The sequence below is a fragment of the Diadema antillarum genome, unplaced genomic scaffold (genome assembly GCF_040938485.1).
Source record: "Diadema antillarum isolate AM-2024a unplaced genomic scaffold, OU_Dant_1.0 seq00000217_RagTag, whole genome shotgun sequence".
Classification (NCBI taxonomy): Eukaryota; Metazoa; Echinodermata; class Echinoidea; order Diadematoida; family Diadematidae; genus Diadema; species Diadema antillarum.
Window position 1 is genome coordinate 1,055,001 of NW_027271272.1, and position 25,999 is coordinate 1,080,999.

At 38.3% G+C, this 25,999-nt stretch overlaps 1 protein-coding gene across 1 annotated transcript in view; it reads left to right on the plus strand.

Annotated features, from left to right (window-relative positions):
- The first annotated feature begins 3,932 nt into the window (after positions 1-3,932).
- LOC139729107 (serine incorporator 3-like) overlaps positions 3,933-25,999 on the plus strand; it is a 32,116-nt gene continuing 10,049 nt past the window's right edge. The window contains exons 1-10 of the mRNA XM_071640034.1: positions 3,933-4,135; positions 6,146-6,310; positions 6,812-6,999; positions 7,566-7,645; positions 9,491-9,628; positions 11,499-11,581; positions 12,305-12,398; positions 13,827-13,919; positions 16,713-16,839; positions 18,804-18,852. Coding sequence (XP_071496135.1) covers positions 4,115-4,135; positions 6,146-6,310; positions 6,812-6,999; positions 7,566-7,645; positions 9,491-9,628; positions 11,499-11,581; positions 12,305-12,398; positions 13,827-13,919; positions 16,713-16,839; positions 18,804-18,852 — 1,038 coding nt within the window. The 5' untranslated portion in view covers positions 3,933-4,114. The remainder of the gene's footprint in view (positions 4,136-6,145; positions 6,311-6,811; positions 7,000-7,565; positions 7,646-9,490; positions 9,629-11,498; positions 11,582-12,304; positions 12,399-13,826; positions 13,920-16,712; positions 16,840-18,803; positions 18,853-25,999) is intronic.

The following is a 25,999-nucleotide window of genomic DNA, read 5'->3' on the forward strand; positions in this document are numbered from 1 at the left end:
TTATTACGATCGCTTTGTTTCACTTTGTTTTTGGATGTTTCATTCATTCCACACCCGATTTTCATCAAATAAACTTTGAATTCCTCTTAAAATGGTATGCTCTGTACTATATTATAAGTTTTCTTGGTATCTCGCAAAAAGTTAAAAGCCCAATTCTCATCTCCACCAATACTGTACTATCCCTTTAAACAAACGGAGCAATCAAGGTTTGAAATACAGATCAGTGGTCATAATACAGGATGTGCTCAACAGTTGAGTCGATCAAATGAATCATGCCCATGAAATGTATACGGTCATTGATCTCATGGAATCAAAGTTTGTCGGTTTGTAACAAGGTCGCTGGAGGTCACTGGAGGTAATGGGCCCTGTCCCCTTGTCTGTACGCTCTCCTTCAGGAGAAGAAAAAAAAAATCCACAAATCATTCTTTTTGTCAAGAATTCAGCAACTATGACCAAAGCATAAACGTAGAGACTATTGGTACACATGCGTATTATATAGTGATAGCAACTATGATGTGTGTGTGTGTGTGTGTGTGTGTGTGTGTGTGTCTGCTTCATCGCTAATAAAGATGACTAACCTGTTTGGTGTTTTGTTTCCACATGTGCTTCTCCGGGAGCATGAAGCTTTTTATTTTATGCCATTAGGTAATTATCACACAAACACACACACACACACACACACACACACACACACACACACATTTGATATAATATATATATATATATATATATATATATATATATATATGAAGAGTTTGTTCGCAAAAACCGATAAGTCCATATTTTCCAAATGGAGATATTTGCGATTAAAGGTCAAGAAAAATAAAGAGAATAATAAGAATTGTTTTCTTCTTTTGACCATAATATCAAAAATGTATCTTTATATGTAGTGACCAATGTATTATTTAAAAGGTATTTTTTGTACTTTATGACAGAGACCGTACTTCAAAATCTTCAAAAATGGACTTATCGGGTTTTTGCGAACAAACTTTATATGTATTCATAACTTTTGTGGTACATATGCATAGATTATTCAATGTATATCTATCCAGATATAGATATAAACATAATATAGATAGAGAGGCCCTAGATCTATAGATATTATACATGTTATAATACACATCTGATCCAGGCAAATGGATGTACTTTCTTCAGGATTGTGAGAACATGAGATTTATTCTTAAAAATGTATACAAGCGGACATAATTCTTGTGAGGCCATGCCAGGATCAACCTACTGGATTTTCATTTTTTTTTTTGTTACCCTTATTTAAACAGATTTGTATAATTTGGTGTACACTAAAGATTCAGTAACTTTTTTTTTTATTCATGTTCCATATTCCACATTTCGTACAAGTTTTATATTCCATTTGATTTGAAGCAGAAATGTTTTTTCACACAATGGTCAGTTTCAACCAATAATGCACAAATGTATGAGGACATATAATTAACGTGTAATATGAGGAACCCACTAAAAAGCAAAGCTTGTAGGATGTGGGTTCCAAAAATATAATATAGGGTTTTAGTACAGTATATCAAAGTCTGTGCCTTCTTAAGCCTGATTTTTATCAACAACATGCCATAAAGCAGAATTCGATGAGCAACTATAATACCATATTATAGATTTTATCATAAACCTTTAAATTTATGCCTCTTCCAACTCTAATAAATCATGTGAACAAGTCTATGGATACTCTTTTTTATAGCTCAGAGACGATTTGTCTTTCAGGATTAACAAGAAATTGTTCAAACTATGGAAACATTTAGAGTTATCATTACTTACATAATCATTATTATTATTTTATCATCATCATCGTCATTATTGTTATCATTATTATTATAGTAGTAATACGTCCTACTTCTAAACTGCTATACTACTGCTGTCATTTTACTGCTTCTACTACTATTCTACCTTAGCTTCATTATTTTAACAGTCGGCTTCAATACACGCACATTACGCGCATTCATCTATGGACATAACAGCAAAGACCAGCCCCATGGCAACAGATTTCACCTCTTAATATTTTCTTGAAAAAAAAATCAACAACAATACATTACGAATCTCAGTTTAGTTTTCGAAAGAAACACATGCCCCCATGCCATTTCCAACAAACCTTGTGGAACTCAGTGGAAATCAGTGTCAGCTCTGTGGTTGTGCAGTAAATCAGGGTTATTTTGTTTTTGTTTCGACAAGTGGACAGACATGGTGTTGACGTCATTGCCTTCATGACGTCACATATTATGGGGCAACACTGGGGGTAGAAGAAGCAAATATTATGTTGTTGAATATTGTAAGATGATTGATGTTGTTTATAACTGAATTTTGTTATAAGAAATGAATGGAGAATTTTGAGGTATATAATATGATAATGTAAAAGTGAAATAAGAGATTAGTATAGATAATAGTTATTGATTTTGTACTGATAGAAACAGAATTCAATGGTTGTGTACTTTTTCAGGCACGTATATTTTGATACATATTATATTCCCATATTTATTATATATAGAAGGTTCATTTCTTTTTAGAAACCCAGTCAGTATTTTTTTTTTCATCCTGGTTGCAAATTGATACATTTAGTCTCATTCCTTATTTTCTCATTTTTATGAACAGTTCTAATCTGTATGATGTAGACCTATTGTGTTATGTTAATGTTATTTTTTGTGATTGTTACCTTGTATGTATGTGTTTACAGGGCCCTCTGGAAAACAATACTTGATTACTGACGGGGCCACCCTGTATAAATAAAACGAAATAATAATAATAATAATAACACAATAGCTCAATCCGGTGACAAATTCACTCATACAGCTTTAACAAAGCCTTTGATACCCTTAATTATGATATTTCATTATAATAAGTTTTCTCCATATGAAATAAGAGGCAAATCATTACATTGCCTTAATATTTTGAAAGCAAGAGACAATAAATATTGTTGTCAGTAGTCACATAATCTTGAGTCTATCACAATGTCATTAAATCACCTAGTCTGCACTTGTATCCGTTCTCCGTTTCTCTTGCACGAACACTGATTATCCGGGGCTTACAGCCAAACAAGCTTGCTTTCATGTCGGTCCCATCATACTTCTCTTTGTACAACCCCATTTTGATTTTTGACCAGTAATCATTTTAATTACTATTATTAACATGTATGTAATTTTTGTGTAATTATTGACAAGGTAAAAGAACTTGTGCTGTTATTTTTGATGTAATATATTGATATACAAGAAGTGTGAAATAAATTGAAATGAAATTGAAATTGAATTGGAATTTAATTTACTCACTCCTTGGTCCACTGCTGCTCTTGCTCTTTCTAAACGATTATATGTTGCTGCATAAAAAAAAAAAAAAGACTTAGTATTCTCGAAGGTCCCTAACAACATTCTATGCAACAAAAGCTTGTTTCAGTTTTGTATGTTCCCCCTGCCGGATTTGTAGAATATTGTGACTGTGAATTTTTTAAAAATAAATTGAAATTTAAATTGTAATTGGATTGAACTGAACTGAAATCCATTTGATGAAGCTCAAAAAGTAAAACAAAAAAAAAGGAAAAAAGAAAAGAAAAGAAAATCGCATTGCCTGTGTCGCCCTCTGTTGGCAGTATTGTGCGGGTTGTGCGCAGCTTTCTGGCATTACTAGTTACAGTTCTTTTTATAGCTTTTTCGTCAGATCAGCCTGAGCATGGTACAGAAAAACAGAGAGATTCAACATATTTATCATCAGAAGCGTGAATAGCTTTGATTATTACACATCAAACTGTAATCTCCTTAAAAGGAGAGAGATAAGAAAATAAAAAATAAAAAAAAACATTGGGATTTTTTTTTTTAATAATCTTTCTTCTTTTCCAAAGCGCTAAACTGGCTCAGCTCATTGTTTCATAGAGAATATTCCATAATCTTTAAAACGACTCGAAGTGAGTCTAAGTAGGATATGACAAAACAACATCAGCCGTCATTTGTGTTACGAAGTTGCTACAGTCACTATACTTTCATCACCTTTTGTTTGTCCATTTTATCAAGAAATAAAGACGTAAATCATTATCATCATTTTCTTGAGATATCAAAGAATCGAATAAGTGGCCTTTCAACGCAGGAGTTGAGGATTTCGCCGCGAGAAAATGTGTTGTGGACTTGGAGCGGTGAGTTGGTTAACGATAATGCATCAAGTGTATACTCAGTAACAGTACAGTCATGTATGTATTGTGTAGTATCGTACAAGTAAAGCAATTGGATTGCGCAGCACTCCCGCAGTAAACAACACTGGGTCACTGGAGTGACTAGTGTCAGACTGTCATGACTGTTGTGTGTAATACTGTCCTATTACTGGGCTGAGTTGAGAACGGACAGTACAATTTGAAGGCAGTGCAGTACAAATCAGAACTAACACTGTGTTTAAAACTGAACATATAAATTGTACAGCAACATACAAATGATGTATTAATGACAATGTATGACACTATGGGTACGATGATATTAGTTTGGAAGGCCCGAGAAGGGATGGTTTCTCACATTTCTACAAGACTACAAGGTACAAGAAAACACTCTCTAACACTAGTAGTACAAACTAGTAACAGTTAGAATCTAACTGTTATTGTGATAATAACACTGTGTCTAAGTCTAACGTTAGATTATAACGTTAGTAAAGCAAGTGACCCAATGTTTGACATCCTAAATCATGTAAATTGCGGAGGCAAAATAGCGTGCATGATCCGAACGCTTGCGCTACAACAATCGTTCGAACACCTGTGACTATTCGTCACCGGGTGTCCGTGGTTCGACATTCGCGACATACCGCGCCATGCGCTAGCCCTATGTGAATGTATTGGGGCGCGTGCCATGCGCGGGTGAAACTGTACACGTCTACATAGCACATTGCACTACGAAAGCGCGGTACTCCATGTATGATGTACTCCATGACCATGCTGTGCGAGAGATTCAACGCATACACAACACATTGTTATCGAACCACGGTGATACCGCAAATTCTGGCACGAGTGGCATGCAAAATATAAATATCGCGTAAATACTTATCTCAGAAACTGCTGCCATCATGGCTGTAGGTGTACACGCTGCACAGATTCAATGCAGATAAACGGACTACACGTAGTAACTTCAAAACTTGGAATGAAGCGAGTCTATATGTGTTGCTACTGTATGCAACTTTACTTACCCGTTTACTTACCCGTTGAACTGCTAAAATGCGAGTTGACCTGGGAGGGTTGCGACAATAATTTTCGGGGTCCGGCGACGCGGCTTACTGTTGCATGTTGTGCTCTTCGGAACACGTGTGGAGGTAGTTGCATAGTTTGAATTTCGCACTTGATATGCGCCATTTTTTATTCATGATTTTCAGTGAATTTTTATTTGTAAGAGTGGTCTATTCATGGAACCCTGTCGAATCAAGGGCCACTTGCTTTACATAAATTGTAACATAGATATCAATTGGTTGAAATAAGGAGTCAGCTTTGTAATCGCTACTTTGCACGATAGAGGGTCTATACCTAATGTTAGAAACCCTTTTAACAAAATCAAATGTTAGAAGGCATACGATCATGACGATGCAATTTTTAAAAACTCAAGAAGAATTCAAAGTTTATTTGATGAAAATCGGTTGTGACATGGCTGAGATGGTTTACCAACAAAGTCAAGTAAAGCGATCATGATAAAAGGTGGGTTCCATCTTTTATTAACCTGTTGAGGACGGGCTGATCTTTGCTACAACATGCATTTTCCAGGGCATAGACACTTGCCCGAGTAGGCCTTTACTAGGGACTCTGATTCATCCTCTGCGGGTTAAGATTGCTTTGTTTGGATATCTCGGCTATTTCAAAACCAATATTCATCAAATAAACTCAGAATTTGTCTTAGAAGTAGACCTACCGGTATCCAATATTGTATGTTCTTTCACATTTGATAAGAGGTTTCTCATTGTCTAAAAAAAAAAAATCATCATCAAAAGATATAGGAAACCTGAAGGCCTTTGCTTTCTCAACCGCAACTATACCATTTATGGCAGTTTAGGAGATGGTAAAATTTTCTTTCAGAGATGATGCTGTTCTGTACTCTAATTCCTTTCATTTTGTTTTTTTTTGAATGTCCCTCTGTCATCCCATCGTCTTCTGCTTCTCCGATCTCCTACCATGATGTAGTTGGCGTGCTGCGTCACGTCGGCAGCCTGTTCCTGCTGCTGCTCGGCATGCCCGTCCTGCAAGAACTCGACCTCGACCAGGATCGTGTACGGCCTCTTCCTGCTGGTCGGAGCCATAACGTCCGCTGTATTCCTCCTCCCACAGGTCGACGATGCCCTGAAACAGGTAGGTCACTGCAGCGTGGTATTTGATTTGTCATAGAGCCACTATCGCACTGCTAGCTCACCTGGTGGGCACACACCTTTGTTTGTGATGCTCATGGAGACAAACTCATCAACTGGAGAAGTTTTCCTATGAAAAGTTTTTCAGGGTGCACATCTACATGTGGATGCTGCAAAAAATGGAAAAAAGAAAGGAAACAAAACAAGGACCGGAAAAATAGCTGTCTGTTACTCAGACAATTCATATTATATTATAGAATGGGTCAAGAGAATCACGCACAACTGTAAAATTTTGTAATAAATAGTAAAACTTTTGCACCAAATTCACTCTGCGGAGTGCTCAAGATGCATACGTGCTATTGTAGTGTAGAATACAGTTCGCACTGACGAATAAATGGGGATCTAGCAATTCCTGTCGTTGACAACCCCAAGTTCACCACCTCTAGACCACATGTACAAGATGCACTTATCTGTTACCCCTCATTTTTCTCCTTCCGCACGGCAGTCTCCCTTGTTGTGCAAAAGTGCGTACGGGGTCGACCAGCTCATCCCGGCTGAGGTTTGCGCAAAACTGACCGGCTACCGCTCCGTTTACCGCGTCAGCTTCGGTGTGGCGTCGTTCTTCTTCCTCATGGGGCTGATCATGATTCAAGTCAAGAATAGCAGAGATCCACGAGCGCCAATCCAGAACGGGTAAGGATTAACGAACCCAACCCCCACCCCCCCCCCAAAAAAAAAAAAAAAAAGGTGGGGAGGGATTTTACAGGGCAAGGGAACTACACAATAATGTAACATTGGAGGTTTTTGCCAAATGGCTATACAGGTAATAGCTATGTTTTTATTGTTGCTGTAGTTTGTGTTCCTGCATCAAAGGGTTTGTCAGATGGAATAACCCAGCATATTTGAGAAATTCACTCTCATTTGTGTAGCGTTTTGGCCTTTTACTCTCTCTTCAGCATTCGATTCTATCCAGTATCACTTTAACGCTCATTAACAGGGCCCCAATTTTTCTCTCTTCTTTCTTTAAAACACAACAACAGTTTTGAACTTCCCTCATATGTAGATTTTGATCCCATACCAGATTTACGTACTTGTGGTAATTACAGAATTTAAACTATCCAAACAACATGTGAACATGATTGATGTGAGTATGCGTTAGTGTAGAACTGCAATTTGTCAGCTCTTGCTTGCTGTTTAGTGATCTGTTTCATGTGCATCTACAATATCAGCTTGTGTCTCAAATCGTGATTTCTACCCAGATTCTGGTTTTTCAAGTTCCTCGTGATGGTGGGTCTCTGTGTGGCCGGCTTCTTTATTCCAGGTGGAGCTTTTGAGCAAGGTAACTCAACTGTGTCTCTCTCATCATTTGATTTAATTTGATTTGGTTTGATTTGATGACCACTTATGCAGTGCATGAGTCTTGCACTCATGACTGGGTGGACTGTTCTAGCATATTTTATTTAGATGTATGGATACTTTGCGTTACTGTAAAACGCAAAATATTCGCAGCATGAAATTTTCATAAAATGGAGCTGATGGCCTTTTTCGCGGCATGAAATTTTCGCAAATTGCCAGTGACATTCAATGCATGGTGTTGGCAAGAACTTTCACCTGCAGTTTAATTTCGCAAATCTTGGCTCTGGCAAATCCTCAAAATCAAAATACACACGAGCATTTCATGTTTTATATTACATTGATACATTTTGATGAACAATAAACAAAAAGCAGATGGAAGCATGGATTATAATTAGGGATGCACAGATGTATCTTCTCTTCAGGCTATGTTTGGATGAATCATCGCAGATAGTTTGCCCAAGTTATAGGGTGCTCGTCAGTCCTGACTTTGGTGTCATTTCCTCGATAACACAAATTCATCTATCCAATATTTTCCCTTGCTTTTTGTCCCCGCCGAACGAGTTCGTGCAGGGGACTATGAAACGGGCTCCGTACGTGTGTGTGTCCGTGTGTCCGTGTGTCCGTCCGTCCGTCCGTCCGTACGTCCGTGTGTCCGTGTGTGCGTCCGTGTGTGCGTCCGTGTGTGATCAAAATCTTCAATTTGCTACTTCTCTGTCATTTATGAGCCAATTTTGATTCTGTTTGCTTTATATGATAGCACTACATGGGAGCTTTGAAACTTCTACACAGAATTTCAGTCGTGACCTTTGACCTTGACCTTTGACCTATATTGTACATTTTGCTACAAAATGCTACTCCTTCGCCATTTCTAACCCGATTTCGATTCCGTTTGCTTTATGTGATGGCACTAGGTGAGGGCTTCAAAACTTCTACACAGAATTTTGACCTTTGACTTCTTTGACCTTTGACCTTGATTTTTGACCTATATTGTGCATTTTGCTACAAAATGCTACTCCTTCGCCATTTCTAACCCGATTTCGATTCCGTTTGCTTTATGTGATAGCACTAGGTGAGGGCTTCAAAACTTGTACACAGAATTTTGTCCTTTGTCTTCTTTGACCTTTGACCTTGATTTTTGACCTATATTGTACATTGGCTACAAAATGCTACTCCTTCACCATTTCTAACCCAATTTCGATTCCATTTGTTTTATGTGATGGCACTAGGTGAGGGCTTCAAAACTTCTACACAGAATTTTGACCTTTGACCTTGATTTTTTACCTATATTGCACATTTTGTTACAAAATGCTACTTCCGGCGGGGACATATATTACGCACCGCGTAATTTCTACTTTTCCTTGTTTGTTTTTTTCAATTTCATTGGGGGTTAAAGGGGAGGTGGTTTTGAGTGCGAAGAAAGTAGTGACCTGTCCATCATAACTTTCATTCCGATTCCAGTCCAAACACTTGAAGAATTATGTTTTTGCACTGTCTTTTGTGAGAGAGTTGTCTTGAATGCTACTCTTCAGTTTACTGGCCAGAGTTGATTAATTTTTTGTATTTCTTTGACAGTGGAATCTAGTTCCACATACACATCAGATTCTCCTTTCTTTGTACGTTTGAAAAACTACCCATTTATACCAAGTTTTAGGATAGTGTTTTCAAAGTCTTCTCTCAAATTTTAGCAGTATCTTTATTTGCATAGCCAAGAATCTCATTATTCCTTTGTTCGTGTGAAAACCCATGAGCATCATTTTGAATGAAACATTTCAAAAAGATTGACTTAAGGGGTTGTAATTGCGATTTTGCTGCTCTGTGCACCCGACAGTATTCATGTACTTCGGCATGGTTGGAGCCTTCGCCTTCATCATTATCCAGCTGGTGCTCCTGGTTGACTTTGCCCACTCCTGGAACGAGAACTGGGTCGGTCGCATGGAGGAAAGCGAGAACAAGGGCTGGTACTGTGGTAAGTGTCCCTTCTAGTCAGAACAAATACCCAAAAGTCACCGGTTCAAATCCCAGAAACAACTATTATATTTTTATACCCCCGCCAAACGAAGTTTGAAGGGGGTATATAGGAATCAGCGGACGGTCGGGCGGTCGGTCCATTGCAAATCTTGCGTCGTGAACTACTTCCTCAGTTTTACCGATTCCCATAAAACTTGGCACAGATGTGTGCCTTGGGTTGTAGATGTGCAAGACGTATTTTTTGACAGTACCCAAAAGTACGTTGCCATGGTAACGGCATATTATGGGCAAAATGGGTACAAATCTTGCGTCGCGAACTCCTCCCACAGTTTTTGATCAATTTTTATGAAATTAGGTACAGATGTTCATCTGAATATGTTAATGTGCAAGACACATATTTCCGCAGTGGCAAAAAGTGCGTTGCCATGGTAACGGCATGTTATTGGTAAAATATAGGGCAAAATGCTTCATGGCAAAACTGCTTCATCAGTGTTCTTCCAATTCTCATGGAATTCATATTGAATGTTTGTCTTAGGATATAGGTCAGCATGACACATTTCTTGACAGTGACAAAAAGTATGTTGCCATGGTAACAGCTCACATATGAGCCAAAATGATGGAAAATTTTGTGTTGCAAACTACTTCCTCAGTTTTTGCCCAATTTCCATGAAACTTGGTACAGATGTGTGTCTTTGGTTGTTGATGTGCAAGACGCATTTTTTGACAGTACCCGAAAGTACGTTGCCATGGTAACGGCATATTAATGGCAGAAGATCAAGGAAAGATCTTGCGGATTTAACTACTTCCTCAGTTTTTTGACCAAAGCTTATGAAATGTTGTTTGGCGGGGGTATAACCAGTCTCTGTAGCGACATTTGTAGTCTTTTATGGTTCCCTTCACCTATTATAAGGTGAGAGGTTGACAAGTTTGCTTTCTGTATTGAATTAAAATAACAGTCATTACTAATTGCTTCAATTATATTTTTATGGAAGAAAAAAGCATTCCCAATTGATTATGAAGCTTTGAAATCATATCTTCAGTATGTGATTTTAGTGCAGTTTTTCCTATGTAAACATGATTTATTATCATGACACTGAATTCAAGCTGTCAAGATATTTCTCTAATTCAGATTTGTCTAGGTGCTTCAGTATACATCACTCTTTGAGATAGGTGTGTAGTACTGTCTTTTCTTGTCTGTTTAGTTGTATTGCTCACCAGTATGACATATCCTTTAGCCCACAACTGTGCCATTCCCTTTCAAATGTTTGCATCATCATAACAAATTTTACTCCATCTTTCAGTTCTGCTTTTCCTGAATCCACTTATTTGTTTGGGAAGAACTTCCCCTTTGGTCCCATCCAATCGCAAATCCCACAAGCGATAAGATTTATTTTGGGGTTTTTGTTGTCTGGGAATAAGGAACAGCTTAGTCACTTGGGAAAAGAACATTCATGAACTGAAATATTGTGCTGGACTGGCCTGCTGTGCACAATGTATTCATACCCCAGATAAAAGTCTGTGCTTTCTGAAAACTAATTTCTGTAAAACACAATATTTTCCCGGTATGAAATTTTCGCGAATTGGAGCCGACGGCCTTTTTTGTGGCATGAAATTTTTGCGAGCTACCTTGCAATTCAATGCATATAGTGTAGACAAGAACTTTTGTGTACATTATAATTTCGCAAATCTTGGCTCTCGCGAAATTTGCGAAATTAAAATGCACGCGAACTTTCCTCGTTTTACAGTACTACATTTGTGAATACTGTCCTCCAATGCCTTTCAAATTGTAACATTCAAACAGGACATTTATGATAATGAGGAAGTTCTCACTCTCTTTGTCTTCTATTGTTTTGTCTTTACCATTATAGCTCTGATGTCATCCACCGTTTTTATGTACCTGGTGGCACTCACTGGCATAGTTCTCTTCTACGTCTACTACATTGGCTCAGGGGTGAGGCTTCTGACATTCACTTGTATGACCCAGAGATCAGAATGAGATAAATCTAACATCTTTAGATCTTTAACAGAAATTGGGTCATAATTACCTTGTCCCCCAGCTGGCATGCATTTGTGTTTGTGAATGTGTGAACATTGGGGAATAACAACATGTACCATAGCAAAAGCAATTTTTGTTTTTAATTATCTGTCATTGTTCTGCTGTTGTGTATGTTTATGTGTTTGTGTGTTTTATGTGCATTGTGTACATGTGAATCATGTTTTGACGGGGCACATTACCATAAAAGACAAAACTTCTAATGGAATGACAATTTTCCAAGTTGCATGTACATGTTCTCTTATGATCTAATGAAAATTTTCTGCAGATTTTTTTTTTTTTTCATTTCTTTATGCCTGTGAGACATGCATTGTTCAAAATCAAGTATTGTGTCCATTGAAATAGATAAGGAAAGAAACAAATAAAGAGAAAATTTTAAATAACCGGAAGAAAATTCAGTGGTTAAACGACAACTGTGCAAAAATACATGGTAGAGAATTAAAAAACAAACAAACATAAAACAAATAATTCACCACCATCATAACACAAGAATATTTCACCAGCCAAATGACTTCTTTTTTTTTTTTTTTTGGTTATTGTTGCTTCATGCCTTCCTATGCGTTAAATGAGAACAGATAAGCCACTCAGAATTATACAATCAATCTCCTCTACCCCAAACAGGGACAGTGCTCGCTCCACAAGTTCTTCATCAGCTTCGCCCTCATCCTCTGCATCGTCGTGTCCATCATTTCAGTGCTGCCCAAAGTCCAGGATGGTGAGTCTTTCATCCCTATCCCCCCCCCCCCCCAATGTACCAGTAGAATATGATGCCTCCCCCTTTCTCTTCTACAAGTTAGTCTTTCCAGAAGATACAGTGGAACCTCTCGTATCCGGACAAGTCGGGACCGGGGCTCATCCGGATAAGGGATTTGGCCAGATACGGGAGACTCAATGCTTTATACATGTACATATACATACACATGTACTGATGTAGCCTGTACTGATGTAGCCCATTGTAGTACCACATGTAGTAATGTGTATACTGCAACCTTTTCATTGTTACACTCAGTAACAGACCCCAAAATAGAGGTTCGTGTTTGCAAGAATGAAATCATTTTCTTTTATAAATTCTTGGGATGATTTACCTAAATAATTATTAAGAAATGTATCAAGTATATGTAATTTATTGTGTTTGTGTAGGAGATCTCAAGGAGTTGGGAATCCCCCTTTCCTCCCGTAATTATGAAAAAAAAAAATCACGACGAGATTGCTTCCGTATAATAGAGAGATCCGGATAAAGGGAGGCCGGATAAGAGAGGTTCAACTGTACTGTTAAATCTTGTGTATAAGGTGGCTGTGCATAAAGACAACCTTCCTAACTTGGAATAAAAAAGGCAACCAAAGAATCAAGGAAAAGAAGAGAGGGAAGCAGCAAAGAAAAGGAAAGAAAAGTATCTTTCTGCCACCTGACAGGCAAAATGGAATCGGAGGTCAAAGTTCACTCGGATTTCTGAAGTTTCCCTCACTTGCTTTTTTTCAACGACATGTAGGCTGTAGGTGCAATAGATTGGTCAACTTATGTAATGTGTGTATTTTGGGGTTCATAGTTGTTATTAACCTGTTCCGTATGGGAACCTGGTGGCTTGAGTATTAAGTCTATGGGCATTTCAGAATTCAGAATGGAATGGGTTAAAAGAAAACTGTTTGCTCTGCTCTCTGAGAGCTGGATTGCTTGGTAAAGGCACTGAAAGCCACAGGACTAAAGATGATCACATTCATTTGTAACTCGGTGAAGTCTGACAAACCTGTCTTTAATAGAAAAGATTATATCGGTATTTACTAGGTAGGCTTTAGAGCATTTATCTACCATTTACAGCTGATTTTTCTATATGAAGTGTCTGTTCTTTTGAAGGGGGGGGGGGGTGATAGGGGTTAGGGTTTTTTTACTGATAAAGAGATCTGGGCCCCGTTGCTAGAAACTTTGCGTTTAAACGCAACTTGCAACTGATTGTCACTGGCCAATCAAAATCATTGTTGCATGCATGTCTTCTTAATAGGGCAGACCCTTAACCAATCAGAATGGTTGTTTCAAAATTAGCAATTATTTGCAATTGATTGCAACTTTCTTGCAACGGGGCCCTGATGAAGTATACAAAATGCTTATGAATAAATGCAAGCATTTGACCTTTGACCCATCCACCAGCCATGCCACGCTCCGGCCTGCTCCAGTCTGCGGTCATCTCGCTGTACATGGTCTACCTGACCTGGTCTGCCATGAGCAACAACCCAGATAAGAGTAAGTTTCTTCTCGCTGAATGTCTGTGTCTTATATTCCTCTGTCAATTCCCTCTTGCAATCTATCCATCCAATCTATCTATCTATATATCTATCTATTAATCTCTCTCTATCTATGTATGTATGTATCTATCTTTCTATCTATCTATCTATCTATCTATCTATCTGTGTGTCTATCTATCTATATACTGGTATCTATCTATCTATATATCTTTCAATATACTGGCATCTACCTTTGTATCTATCTGTCTATCTATCTATTCATCTATCTATCTATCCTATCTATCTATCTATCTATCTAATCTATCTATCTTTCCATCTGTCTATCTTTCTATCTGTCTATCTATCTAGCCATCCATCTATCTATCTATCTAATCTATCTGTCCTTCCATCCTTCCATCCGTCCGTCCATCCTACCATCTGATCTATCTATCCATCCTTCCATCCATCTATCTAATCTATCTATCTATCTGTCTATCTATCTATCTATCTATCTATCTATCTAACTAGCTGGCTAGCGAGTTTATAGATAGATAAACAGACAGATGTTGATCATAATATAGTATGATTCTTTTTTTTTTCATTATTATAAATGCAAGCAACAAGTTTTGACATTTGCGGTTGATGCATTCTTCCACCTTCCTACTTCCACCCACCAAGTTTCATCCCATTTAACAGACAGACAGATGGACAGATGAACAAACGTTGATCAAATTATAGTGTGATTCTCTGGGTTTTTTGTTTGTTGTGGTTTTTTTTTAAATATTATAATGCAATCAATGAGTTTTGACATTTGTGGTTGATGCATTATGACATTTGCGGGTAATTCTGGGATCAACCTTTAGCCACCCACCAAGTTTCATCCCATTTAACAGACAGATGGACAAACATTGATCAAATTATAGTATAATTCACTATTTTTATCCCCGCCGAACGAGTTCGAGCAGGGGACTATGAAACGGGCTCCGTAGGTGTGTGTGTCCGTGTGTCCGTCCGTGTGTCCGTCCGTCCGTGTGTCCGTGTGTCCGTGTGTGCGTCCGTGTGTGATCAAAATCTTCAATTTGCTACTTCTCTGTCATTTATGAGCCAATTTTGATTCTGTTTGCTTTATATGATAGCACTACATGGGAGCTTTGAAACTTCTACACAGAATTTCAGTCGTGACCTTTGACCTTGACCTTTGACCTATATTGTACATTTTGCTACAAAATGCTACTCCTTCGCCATTTCTAACCCGATTTCGATTCCGTTTGCTTTATGTGATGGCACTAGGTGAGGGCTTCAAAACTTCTACACAGAATTTTGACCTTTGACTTCTTTGACCTTTGACCTTGATTTTTTGACCTATATTGTACATTTTGCTACAAAATGCTACTCCTTCGCCATTTCTAACCCGATTTCGATTCCGTTTGCTTTATGTGATGGCACTAGGTGAGGGCTTCAAAACTTCTACACAGAATTTTGACCTTTGACTTCTTTGACCTTTGACCTTGATTTTTGACCTATATTGTACATTTTGCTACGAAATGCTACTCCTTCGCCATTTTTAACCCGATTTCGATTCCGTTTGCTTTATATGATGGCACTAGTTGAGGGCTTCAAAACTTCTACACAGAATTTTGACCTTTGACTTCTTTGACCTTTGACCTTGATTTTTGACCTATATTGTGCATTTTGCTACAAAATGCTACTCCTGCGCCATTTCTAACCCGATTTCGATTCCGTTTGCTTTATGTGATAGCACTAGGTGAGGGCTTCAAAACTTCTACACAGAATTTTGACCTTTGTCTTCGTTGACCTTTGACCTTGATTTTTGACCTATATTGTACATTGGCTACAAAATGCTACTCCTTCGCCATTTCTAACCCAATTTCGATTCCATTTGCTTTATGTGATGGCACTAGGTGAGGGCTTCAAAACTTCTACACAGAATTTTGACCTTTGACTTCTTTGACCTTTGACCTTGATTTTTTACCTATATTGCACATTTTGTTACAAAATGCTACTTCCGGCGGGGACATATGTTACGCACCGCGTAATTTCTACTTTTCCTTGTTCATTATTATAATGCAAGCAATGAGTTTTGGCATTTGTGGTAGACGCATTATGACATTTGCAGTAAAACTGGAAATTTTGAGATTTGTGGTCAACATGTTATGACATTTGTGGTTAATCAGATTTTGACATTTTTGGTTGACATGTTATGACATTTGTGGTAGTTTTGACAGTAGTGGATGATTATGACATTTCACGGGAGGTGTTGCGAAGAGTTTCGTGAGAAGTTTCTTGGGAAGTTTGCGATCACATTGACAAAACTTCGAGATCCTAAAGATAGTGACCTTTAACTTCGCAATCTTTTGCCAGTGTGACCGCAGCTTATTTGTCTGTCAGCATTTTTGTTTGTCTTTCTGTATGTCCGTCTCTTTCTGTTTGACAGTTAACAATCTATTTAGTGTGGCTAGCTGGTATGAAGTGCAGAATGTGCATGTGATGCATATAATACTGTATACACCATTTATTTATTACAAGTCTAAATCTTTGTGAATCTGGACTTCTCGACGATTTCGCGAGTGCATAAATTTGCGCTCTTGGAGTATCGTACTGAAGGGAGATATGTATGTGTACGTCACATTCATATCGGAATTGGAGTCATTATTCTCGCAAATAGCACCTTACTCGCGAAAAATAAAAACCTCACAAAATATTCGGCATATACAGTAGATTACCTGTGAATTTGGATGCGTTCCTAAAACCTGCTTTAATACCAGTTTTATCTGTCCTTGTTCTTGCCCAGCCTGCAACCCCAGCATCGCTCAGATCATCAACCAGCCAGTCAATGCTACGGCTGAGAGTTCGGGAGTAGGCACAGCGGAGAACTGGGCCAGCTTTGCCATCTGGCTAATCTGCCTCTTGTATGCCTGGTGAGTACTGTTGCCATGGTGATAGTCAAAAGGGGCGGGGGATGGGGTGAATGGGAATGAAAAGCCCCTTCCACTTATGGATGTCACATGGGTGGGTCTTCAGAAAATAAAACGGAACGATCTTTTCTCTTATCTTGTGCACAGTTTGGCACCAGCTGTAGTATGTATGAACCATTATCCATGGTGCAGTACCCCCATCTTTCCCCCTCGGTAGGTTGTGTAATATATCAACATAGAAACACCCCTGCCACATTATTTTGGCTCAAAACTTTTCTGTTAATTATAATTATGCCCCCGCCACACGTAGTGTGAAGTGGGTATATGGGAATCACTATGGTGTTGGTCGGGCGGGCGGTCGGTCTGTTGCAAAATCTTGCGTCGCGAACTCCTACAGTTTTGAAGCAGTTTAAATGAAACTTAGGGTAAATGATGATATTGAGATATAGATGTGCAAGACATGTTTTTTGTGTTTGTCGGACTATGCGTTGCTATGGTAACCATAATTTTACCAAAACCTTGTGGATTGAATAACTTCCATAGTATTTAAGCAATCAATTCCAAAATTGGTATCTATAATGATTTATAGGTGTAGTTATGCAAGACACTCGTTGTGTTTGAACTTGACAAAGCGTTGCCATGGTAACCGTATGTTTTCTTTGAAATCTTGTGGAGTGAACAACTTCCACAGTTTTGAAGCAATTGAAATCAAATTTGGTAGGCATTGTGGCCTTGAGGCATAGATGTGGAACACATAATTTTTGTGTTTGTCGGACAAAGCGTTGCCATGGTAACCATAATTTTACCAAAACCTTGTGGATTGAATAACTTCCACATCATTCAAGCAATTAAGGTCAAATTTAGTATGTATGATGATCGGGAGGTGTAGTTATGCAAGACACCAATGTGTTAATATAAGAAAAATGTGTTGCCATGGTAACCACTCATTTTTGTATCAAATTAACCATTCAATCCATGAAGGTGAAATTTGGCGTGTATGATGCTCTTTAAGTGCAGTTTTGCAAAATGTCCTTTGTATTTGTATTGGACAGTGCGTTGCCATAGTAACCGCATGTTGGTTTTTTTTTTTAAATCCTGTGGAGTGAACTTCTTCCACAGTTTTCAAGCAATTGAAACCAAATTTGGTAGGCATTATGGCCCTGAGGTATAGATGTGGAATGCATAATTTTTGTGTTTGTCACACAAACCGTTGCCATGGTAATCACAATTTTACCAAAACCTTGCAGATCGAATAACTTTTCCATCATTCAAGCAATTAAAGTCAAATTTAGTATGTATCATGATCTAGAAGTGTAGTTTTGCAAGAGTTTGAGGAAAATGTGTTGCCATGGTAACCACTCATTTTTGTATCAAAATAAACCATTCAAGCTATGAAGGTCAAGTTTGGTGTGTATGATGGTCTTTAAGTGTAGTTATGCAAAATATCCCTTGTGTTTGTATCAGACAATGCATTGCCATGGTAACCACACTTTTTACCCAAACCTTGTGGAACTCGGTGTCAACTCTGTAATTGTACAGTAAACTAAAATTATTCTGTTTCCAATTCGACAAGTGCACAAACTTGGTATTAACGTCATTGCCCTCATGACATCACATACTATGAAGCGACACTAGGGGCGGGGGTATTAATCACCTTCAGTGATAATTCTAGTTTTAAGAGAAAAATGTATCTTTTGATCTTTTGTCAAAGAAAAGATATGCATTGTTTCAAGATAATTCAAATGTCAAATACTGATAGTGTGTAGTTGACATATGAAAACTAGAGGAGAAATAAGTGAGTTGACAGAATCAGAACTTCATCACAATATAACGTCAAGATGGCCGAGGAGATGTGAAACTGGTATTTGCCCCCATGCTAGTAGTTTTGTTGCCTTTTACACTTTATTGCCATGACAACTGGTGATTTTTTTTTTTAATTCTTTCACTCCTTCCCATTTCCTCTGCAGTATCCGCACTGCCAGCACCAACAACGTTGGCAAACTCACCGGCAGTGAGGTAAGAATTCAAAATTCTCTCCTAGCTTTTTCGTTCGAGCCACCCAACTTCTGTTCACCCCATACTAATATTCCTCCCATCATGTAACAGATGGCGCTGTTCACTTTGCAATCTGTCCCACTACTGATTTGTGTGGCACCTTATTCTGACTTGTTCTTCCACCCAACCCCCACATCCCCCCCCCCAAATAACCTTGATTTTAGCATTTCGTTTAGTGTTACTGTGTGAAGTGAAGACATGTCTTTGCAAGAAAAGCAAACAAGTTTTAGAAGTCAGTCAGAAGACATGCATACATACATACATATACATGGGACTGAGAAGATGCACTGACGAAGTTTGTCCGCTCATGTGCGTACCACTTTGAGTTTTGGCTGTCATTAAAAGAGTTTGGGACAGTCTCGAATGTGGCACAACTCAGTAATCAATACAAGTAGCTATTAAAGGCAAAGAAACTTTTGTGGCATGCCACATGGCATACAACTTACAGAGTACCGTAGTAGCTTGTCACTTAGGTTAGTACTGTCAAATGCGTAGTGTCCTTCCATTCAATTTCACATTTTTGTTAGTATTTATAAATAGTGATTATGTGAGTATAGAAAATATAGGCAAAGTGACAAACAAGTTGAATAAGTACCATAAAATGTAAGTATCATATACATGTTGTATAAGTAGCAGAGTACTGGTAATATCCTTCAGTTTGCCCAGTGATACGAGTTCTAGGTAGCACGCTTATTGTGGACATGTGTAAAAAATTGAAATATTTGCATGAGTAATTTTTCGTGCTTGAATCTACTGAGGTGAATTTCGCACATTGCTATTTCTGCCCAATCAAAATATAGTAGTTTTACTTGTAACAGGCACAATAGTTTTGTGCTTTTGTTTTCTTACTAGTTGTGTGTCGTGGGAAATGTGCAAAAAACAGAACCTTTTCGGGGAAAGCTTTGCCAGATTATGATAAGTGAATAAGTACTTCTTTCAATTGGTGAAAGTTATTCAGACCTGTACAGTAAGAGTGGAAATTCCACAAGATTGACTTGCTATTGCATTTATTTATCTATTCTTTTTTTTTTTCTTCTTCTTCTTTTTTGGTGTTTGGCCAGTGTCAGTTAATTTTGCATGTTAATGACATTGTAGATGAGTATTATTTTGCTCACATATCATTCCTTCCTTCCCGTATCCCCCTTTACTAATTTTCACTTTAGGTCAGTGGATCACAGAAATTCCACCGCACAATATAGTCCGCAGTTGGGGCAGTTCTATCAGCTTTTTTTATTGAAAACAAGTTTGTCCCAATTCCACATTGTATTGCTGCACATGTGTCTATTTGCAGGAAAGGTGAAAGTACTATTTTTTTTTTCACCAAAATATGCTTTTTCAGCCCCCAGAATACTGCAGTGCTGTGGACATACAACTGTAGTTCGCATCCCTGACTCTTGGCTATCTTCAGTTACACTGTACTGATACCCCTTGTCCTGGAATGGATACTAACAAACTTTAATACCACCATGCAATTTTAGTATTTAGGAGTGATACACATTTTGTGTAGCCCATCATATAAGCGCGCATACGTGAGCGGTGCATATGTTTACACAGTTGACCTACCACCCTGATGAAATCTGAGATCTTAATAGTACTGGTAGCCCTGAAGACGGAAGAAGATCAATTAGTGATGATCCAACTACGACAGCAAGCCTCTTTTTGTTTTATATCCTCTTAAAAACTCATTGCTTCTTCTGGCATACACTTGTGTTATCCCCTCCTTAATAATCTGTATTTAATAACTTTCTGTGTAATATGCCCCTTCTTTTCTTCTTCTCCTTCTTCTTGTGCATAGTTTGGAGATGTAAGTTGATCACCACTCTGAGAGTGGATTCTCCTTATTTTCCCCCAAAGATGTCATTGTGGGTCTCCACATTCCATGTGACATACAATGTGTACATTTCCACTCATCCAATGTGACAGTTTCAGAATTTATGTCGGCCAGATGGCTCAACATGCTCTCCACACATTGCAATGAATACACTGTTCACATTCCACACATACCAGTCACGAATTGAAGTACAAAGCTGAAGGCATTAATTTGTCTGTGTGTATGCTTTAGATGGTTTGGTATTTATCTCAAGTTGATACATGTGAAACTCATACTCAGTGTTGAGTAGAGGTATGGTTTATATTAGGTGAGATTCGAAGCTACTTGAACTGTCTTACAGCTAGACTCTGACAAGTAGGGAGCTTTACCACATTCATTTTTTGTTGTTGTTTTGTTATATTGTCAACTGCTAATTGTCATGCACAGATGCAAACATATGGGACTATGTGGTTGTTTTGACATTCTGTACACTTCATTTACATGTGAGTGTCCAGCGTGAAGGTTTCATGGCAAAATATCAGAGGACTACACACATGAAAAATTCATTATCAACAGTTGTACAACACACCCTGTTTTCCATAATACCCACCCCTCCCCCTCATATGCTGACCATACATGGAGTTATATCCTTATATGTCTGTGGTTGGACATTTCACAAACGAATGCAATGCAACAACATCAAATATTATCAGAAAGCTTGTTAGACTTGACCCATGCATTTAGTATGATGAAAATTGTTCAGGCTGCATTGGCAATGTTTATACTGTAGTGAATGCCCAAGGCATACAAACACTGCACGTAATAGTAAGTACCCACTCTGACAGTACGCATGATATATGGTTGGTTTCTGATGATTCAGATCAACTCTACTATTACTTCGTGAAATGGCATATTATTTGATTTTTCATTAGCCTTGCTGAATTGTTCCAATGATGTGAACCCCTCTGGAAATTATGTATTGAAGCAAGAGATGTTTGCATGTGTGCCTCCTAATGTATACAGTAGCTTTGATCATGAGTTACCTACTTCAGCAACCATTTCCACCTCCCCTTCCTGTACCCCCCCCCCCCCCCCACCCATTTCAGTATGTAGTATTGCCATTTATTGTACCCTTTGGGCTTGTATATCTCCACATTTATTTGATAGGAATACATAAAAGATGCCCAGGCAGTCCTGTTTTTTTACCGAGGGCAATGCAACAAAACATTATTGAAATTTAAAATACCCTTGCTTTTTTTCCTAGGCTGTTAAATTGTTATTTTTCCTGCTTCTGGACCTGTAGTGAATATCATGAATGCTTGCCATAGTAGACATGTTTTTATGGTAGTGACTTTTCTCTCTCTCTCTCTCTTTGTCTTTTTTGTTATTCAAGTTTGGTTGCTGTAAGTTTAGTTTGGGTGATTCTGAAAGGAAAGTAAGATAAAGAATTTGTAGCTGAAGTTAGGTTAAGATGGTACATGATGTATTATGTATGTCATGTTTTAAACGTGTGGTGGAAATAGAGTGATTGAGTGGCTTCAGGTGTTTATTGTATGTGTTTCTGTATAGATCTGAAGATCAATTATGATCTCATGTTGTTGGAAAGAAAAGTCTTTCCCTTTTTTTTCCCATAAGAAATTCATTGATCTTCCTTTGTTCTGTCATACAGTTCGTGATAAATCTGCATTCGTTTCATTGTCCAATCGTACACAGCTGCAGGCAATGCAAAGGTTACTCTTTGCAAACAGACACAGAATGATTTCAAAGTTCAAATATTGGTTGAGGAGCAGGGTGGTGATTAGTCGGCCATGTCAATAAAAAGAAACCACACACACACACACACACACACACACACACACACACACACACACACACCCACAGCTTTTTATTAATAGGCCTCGCCAGGGTACAATTGTCTTCATGATTTCTAGCTCCTGCTTTGTGTGCACCCGAGACATGGTTCTGTAGTGCAGTGCTTTAACCCATTGAGGACGGACTAATTTTGCTGTAACACGCATTTCCCATTTAGACACCTTCCCAAGTATTCTTGGAACTCGTCTTCAACAGGTTAATAAATCCTGAATCACTGTTGCCTATCATTGGTGTGACTAATTTCATGAGTGTGGTCGCGTGGTTCACCAGTGGCCATCGGCGCAGCCATGTCATGCAGAAATCCTGTCTAGTGTCAATTTAGAGATCACCACAAATCGTCGGGAATTACCTACCCTTCCTTCCTATTTCATGATCAGTTTGGGATTTGGGTGTCTGGTGATACTATCATTACAAACCCATTGCTTTGTTATGTGGCTTTTTGGTAGTAAAAAGAAGTGATCCTCGTTTTCTGGTTATGCCTGAACAAAGGAACAAACACTATGTTCATAGAATGAGGAGGTGCGGTGGCACCATGTATATATACAGAAGTAGTCAGTTGTAATGAAGCATTCAATCATGGAAAGGCCATTATGCAGTGGTGCCCTGGCACACATTGTGTATTTCATATTGACATAGTCACTCATGCAGGAGGTAGGAGCCAACATTTTATTGGGGGAAATCACAATCATTTTCTATGAAACGTTGAATGTGGCGCGCATGCAAATACCGGATACGTCCTTGACTGCAGAAAACAATGCATTATTCTCTGTACAATGTCAACCTTGTTGCTCTCAAGTTTTTGTAATTTGCGGTGTTTGGCATGTGTACAACAAAATGTACCCCAAACTTTTTTAATAGCATTTGAACCAGCAGGTGTTTACATCTTATGCATAACCACAATGACGTAGGTACTTTCTAAGTATTGTCCCTCCAGACAGCTTTGTGTATCATTCTTGTCAGTCGTCCTCTAGTTGTTGTTTTTTTCTTTTCTTTTTTTTTTTGGGTAGCAAGAATAAAGATAGGATGGTACTTCTGTACTCTTTTGTGAATATCCTGTTTTGTGATTTGCATCTCAAGGCTCGTTACAAAAATGTTCAAACTGTGGTTCAACTTTGAATCACATAAAATATGGTTTCGTTAGCTTAACTTATGACATAAGAATGCTTGTGCCCAACTTACGGCCAGCATGTACACATGATACTACGTGAAGGCTATAATGCACCAGACGAGAAGTTCCATGCACTCCCACTGAGGGCGCTATACTGCATACCTATCTCTGGATGCCCACTGAATGAATTGACTACAGACTACAACTGAGTGTTGTATGATCATACGATGTTTGCATCTGGATGTGGGACATATAATGCTGTAGACATTTCATGTAACAATGCAAAGGTGGGCCCTTTTCCCCCTCATAATACCCCTTTATCACTTCTCGGACCATTCATTGCCTCAATATGCAATTGCCATTGTACACAGTGATCTACCTGTGAGTGAAAAAGGGTTAACATACATGTACATGATTATCGCATGCCATGCTGTTTAACCCACTGGCTACGGAAACCAGGCAAGTGGTGTAAAGTCGATTAAAATGGGGATATCAGGGTTTCGCACAAAATAGGTGAATAACAGCTCTTTTCAGAGCTAATGTTTGAATGGGTTAATGAGTGCCTTTGACTTCTTATGACTGGGATATCTGGTGAATAATGAAGGGTTAATATTATACAACACTTATGAGTTTATTGGCAATTTCTGCATCATTTCATGCAGGCAACTTCTCATTGGCGCTAATACTGAATGTCCGCTTGACAGTGTTCATTTTCTATTCATCCAAAGGCGTAATATCATATCGTATCGCTCCTAATGATAATAACTGAAATTCAAACTAGTGTACCGCCAAATCCTAAGCTTCAAGTCTAATTTGAGCAATTTGTGCAAAACTGCATAAATTAAATTTTGCTTTTATGCCTCCGCCAGAAGGGTGCATGAGGCATTATGTTTTTCTTTATAGATTGTATTGTTATAACCACTACTACAGTTCTGCTATATAATTTCATCATCAATATCATAAAATTGATTTCGATTAATGGGTTGTAGGGCAACGTGTACTTTTGGTGCAAATAAAATTGGATCACTCTTAACTCTTGATGTCTATTATACTCAGAAGTATAATTTCAGTATATTGATAGAACAGGCAAGTCACCCAGCTATTATTGCATGGCTATTCAGTTCTCTTTGGGGTAGTTTAGAAGGTGAGTTGTATCATCTATTCGTCTGAGGGTGTAGTATCAACATCGTGAAGCGTATCTGTGATCAGAGAAGGATGCAGGTTGGGATTATGCTATCTGATTATAATGTGTAGTCTGAGATTCTAGGATGTATTTAGATGTGAAACTAGATATATGGCAGTGAGTAGGCTCGATACACACAGCCTTGTTTAAACATGACTCAGGAATAAAGATTTGTGTCATAGCCGGGTGAGACAGATGATGATTTATCTGTAGCAAGGAAATGATGATGCAGATGTACAGAACAGGAAGCGACATTTTAGTCTTGCTCAAAGGGTGTAGTTGTATTTTTTTAATTTCTTTATATTTCCCCCTCATTTCCCCCCTCATTCTATGTATACTTTGTATACAATAGTAGTGGCAGTGAGAATGTATGGGCTATCCATATGCCCTACAAGGAATTAGGTGCAAAAGCTTAGCCTTGTTGCCGATAAGGCAACATTTTGAAAATTGTCAACGCACCTTCTGTAGGACGAAAATGTGCATAGGGGACTTCTCAAAAATTTCCGAGGCACTTTTGGGAGTATGAGCAAGTGAAAAGGCAACATTCTAAAACTGGCCAAGACACAAATGCGCCGGTCCCTTTTATCTCAAACAAGGTGCCCAGGTGAGTTTTGAGAAGATGGAATCTCATCTTCTTGATCTGAGCAATGCACCTGGTGAGTTGTAACAAGCTACCTTATTGTCCTGATCAAGGTGCCTCTAGTAGAGTTTTAACAAGTTCCCATCTCACATTATCATGTAGAACGGAAAGCCAAGGAGAGTATGGGGAAGTCACCTTCTTCCTTGTTATCCTGGAAGAAGGTGCCTCCACAAGTATGAACAAGGTACCTTGGCTTCTAGGTGACTTTGTAGAACTTCAGTCTTTTCGTCACAGAGGAAGGTGCCTCAATGCTTTCTCCATTCATGTTTTAGACTTCAGTAGAGAAAGGAATCAGTAGCCATGTCTTTGAGGTCAGGGTTGTCATTACATTCTTGCATTTTCTATTAAACTTAATTAACATGTAGTTAGATGACATTTAGTGTTATACACCTGTATGCATATTCATTGGGACACTGCTATACATGCTCATGATTCTTTTTTTTTTGTAATACATATTTTCTTGCTTTCTCAAGTGAGCTCATTGTTGTTTCTCGT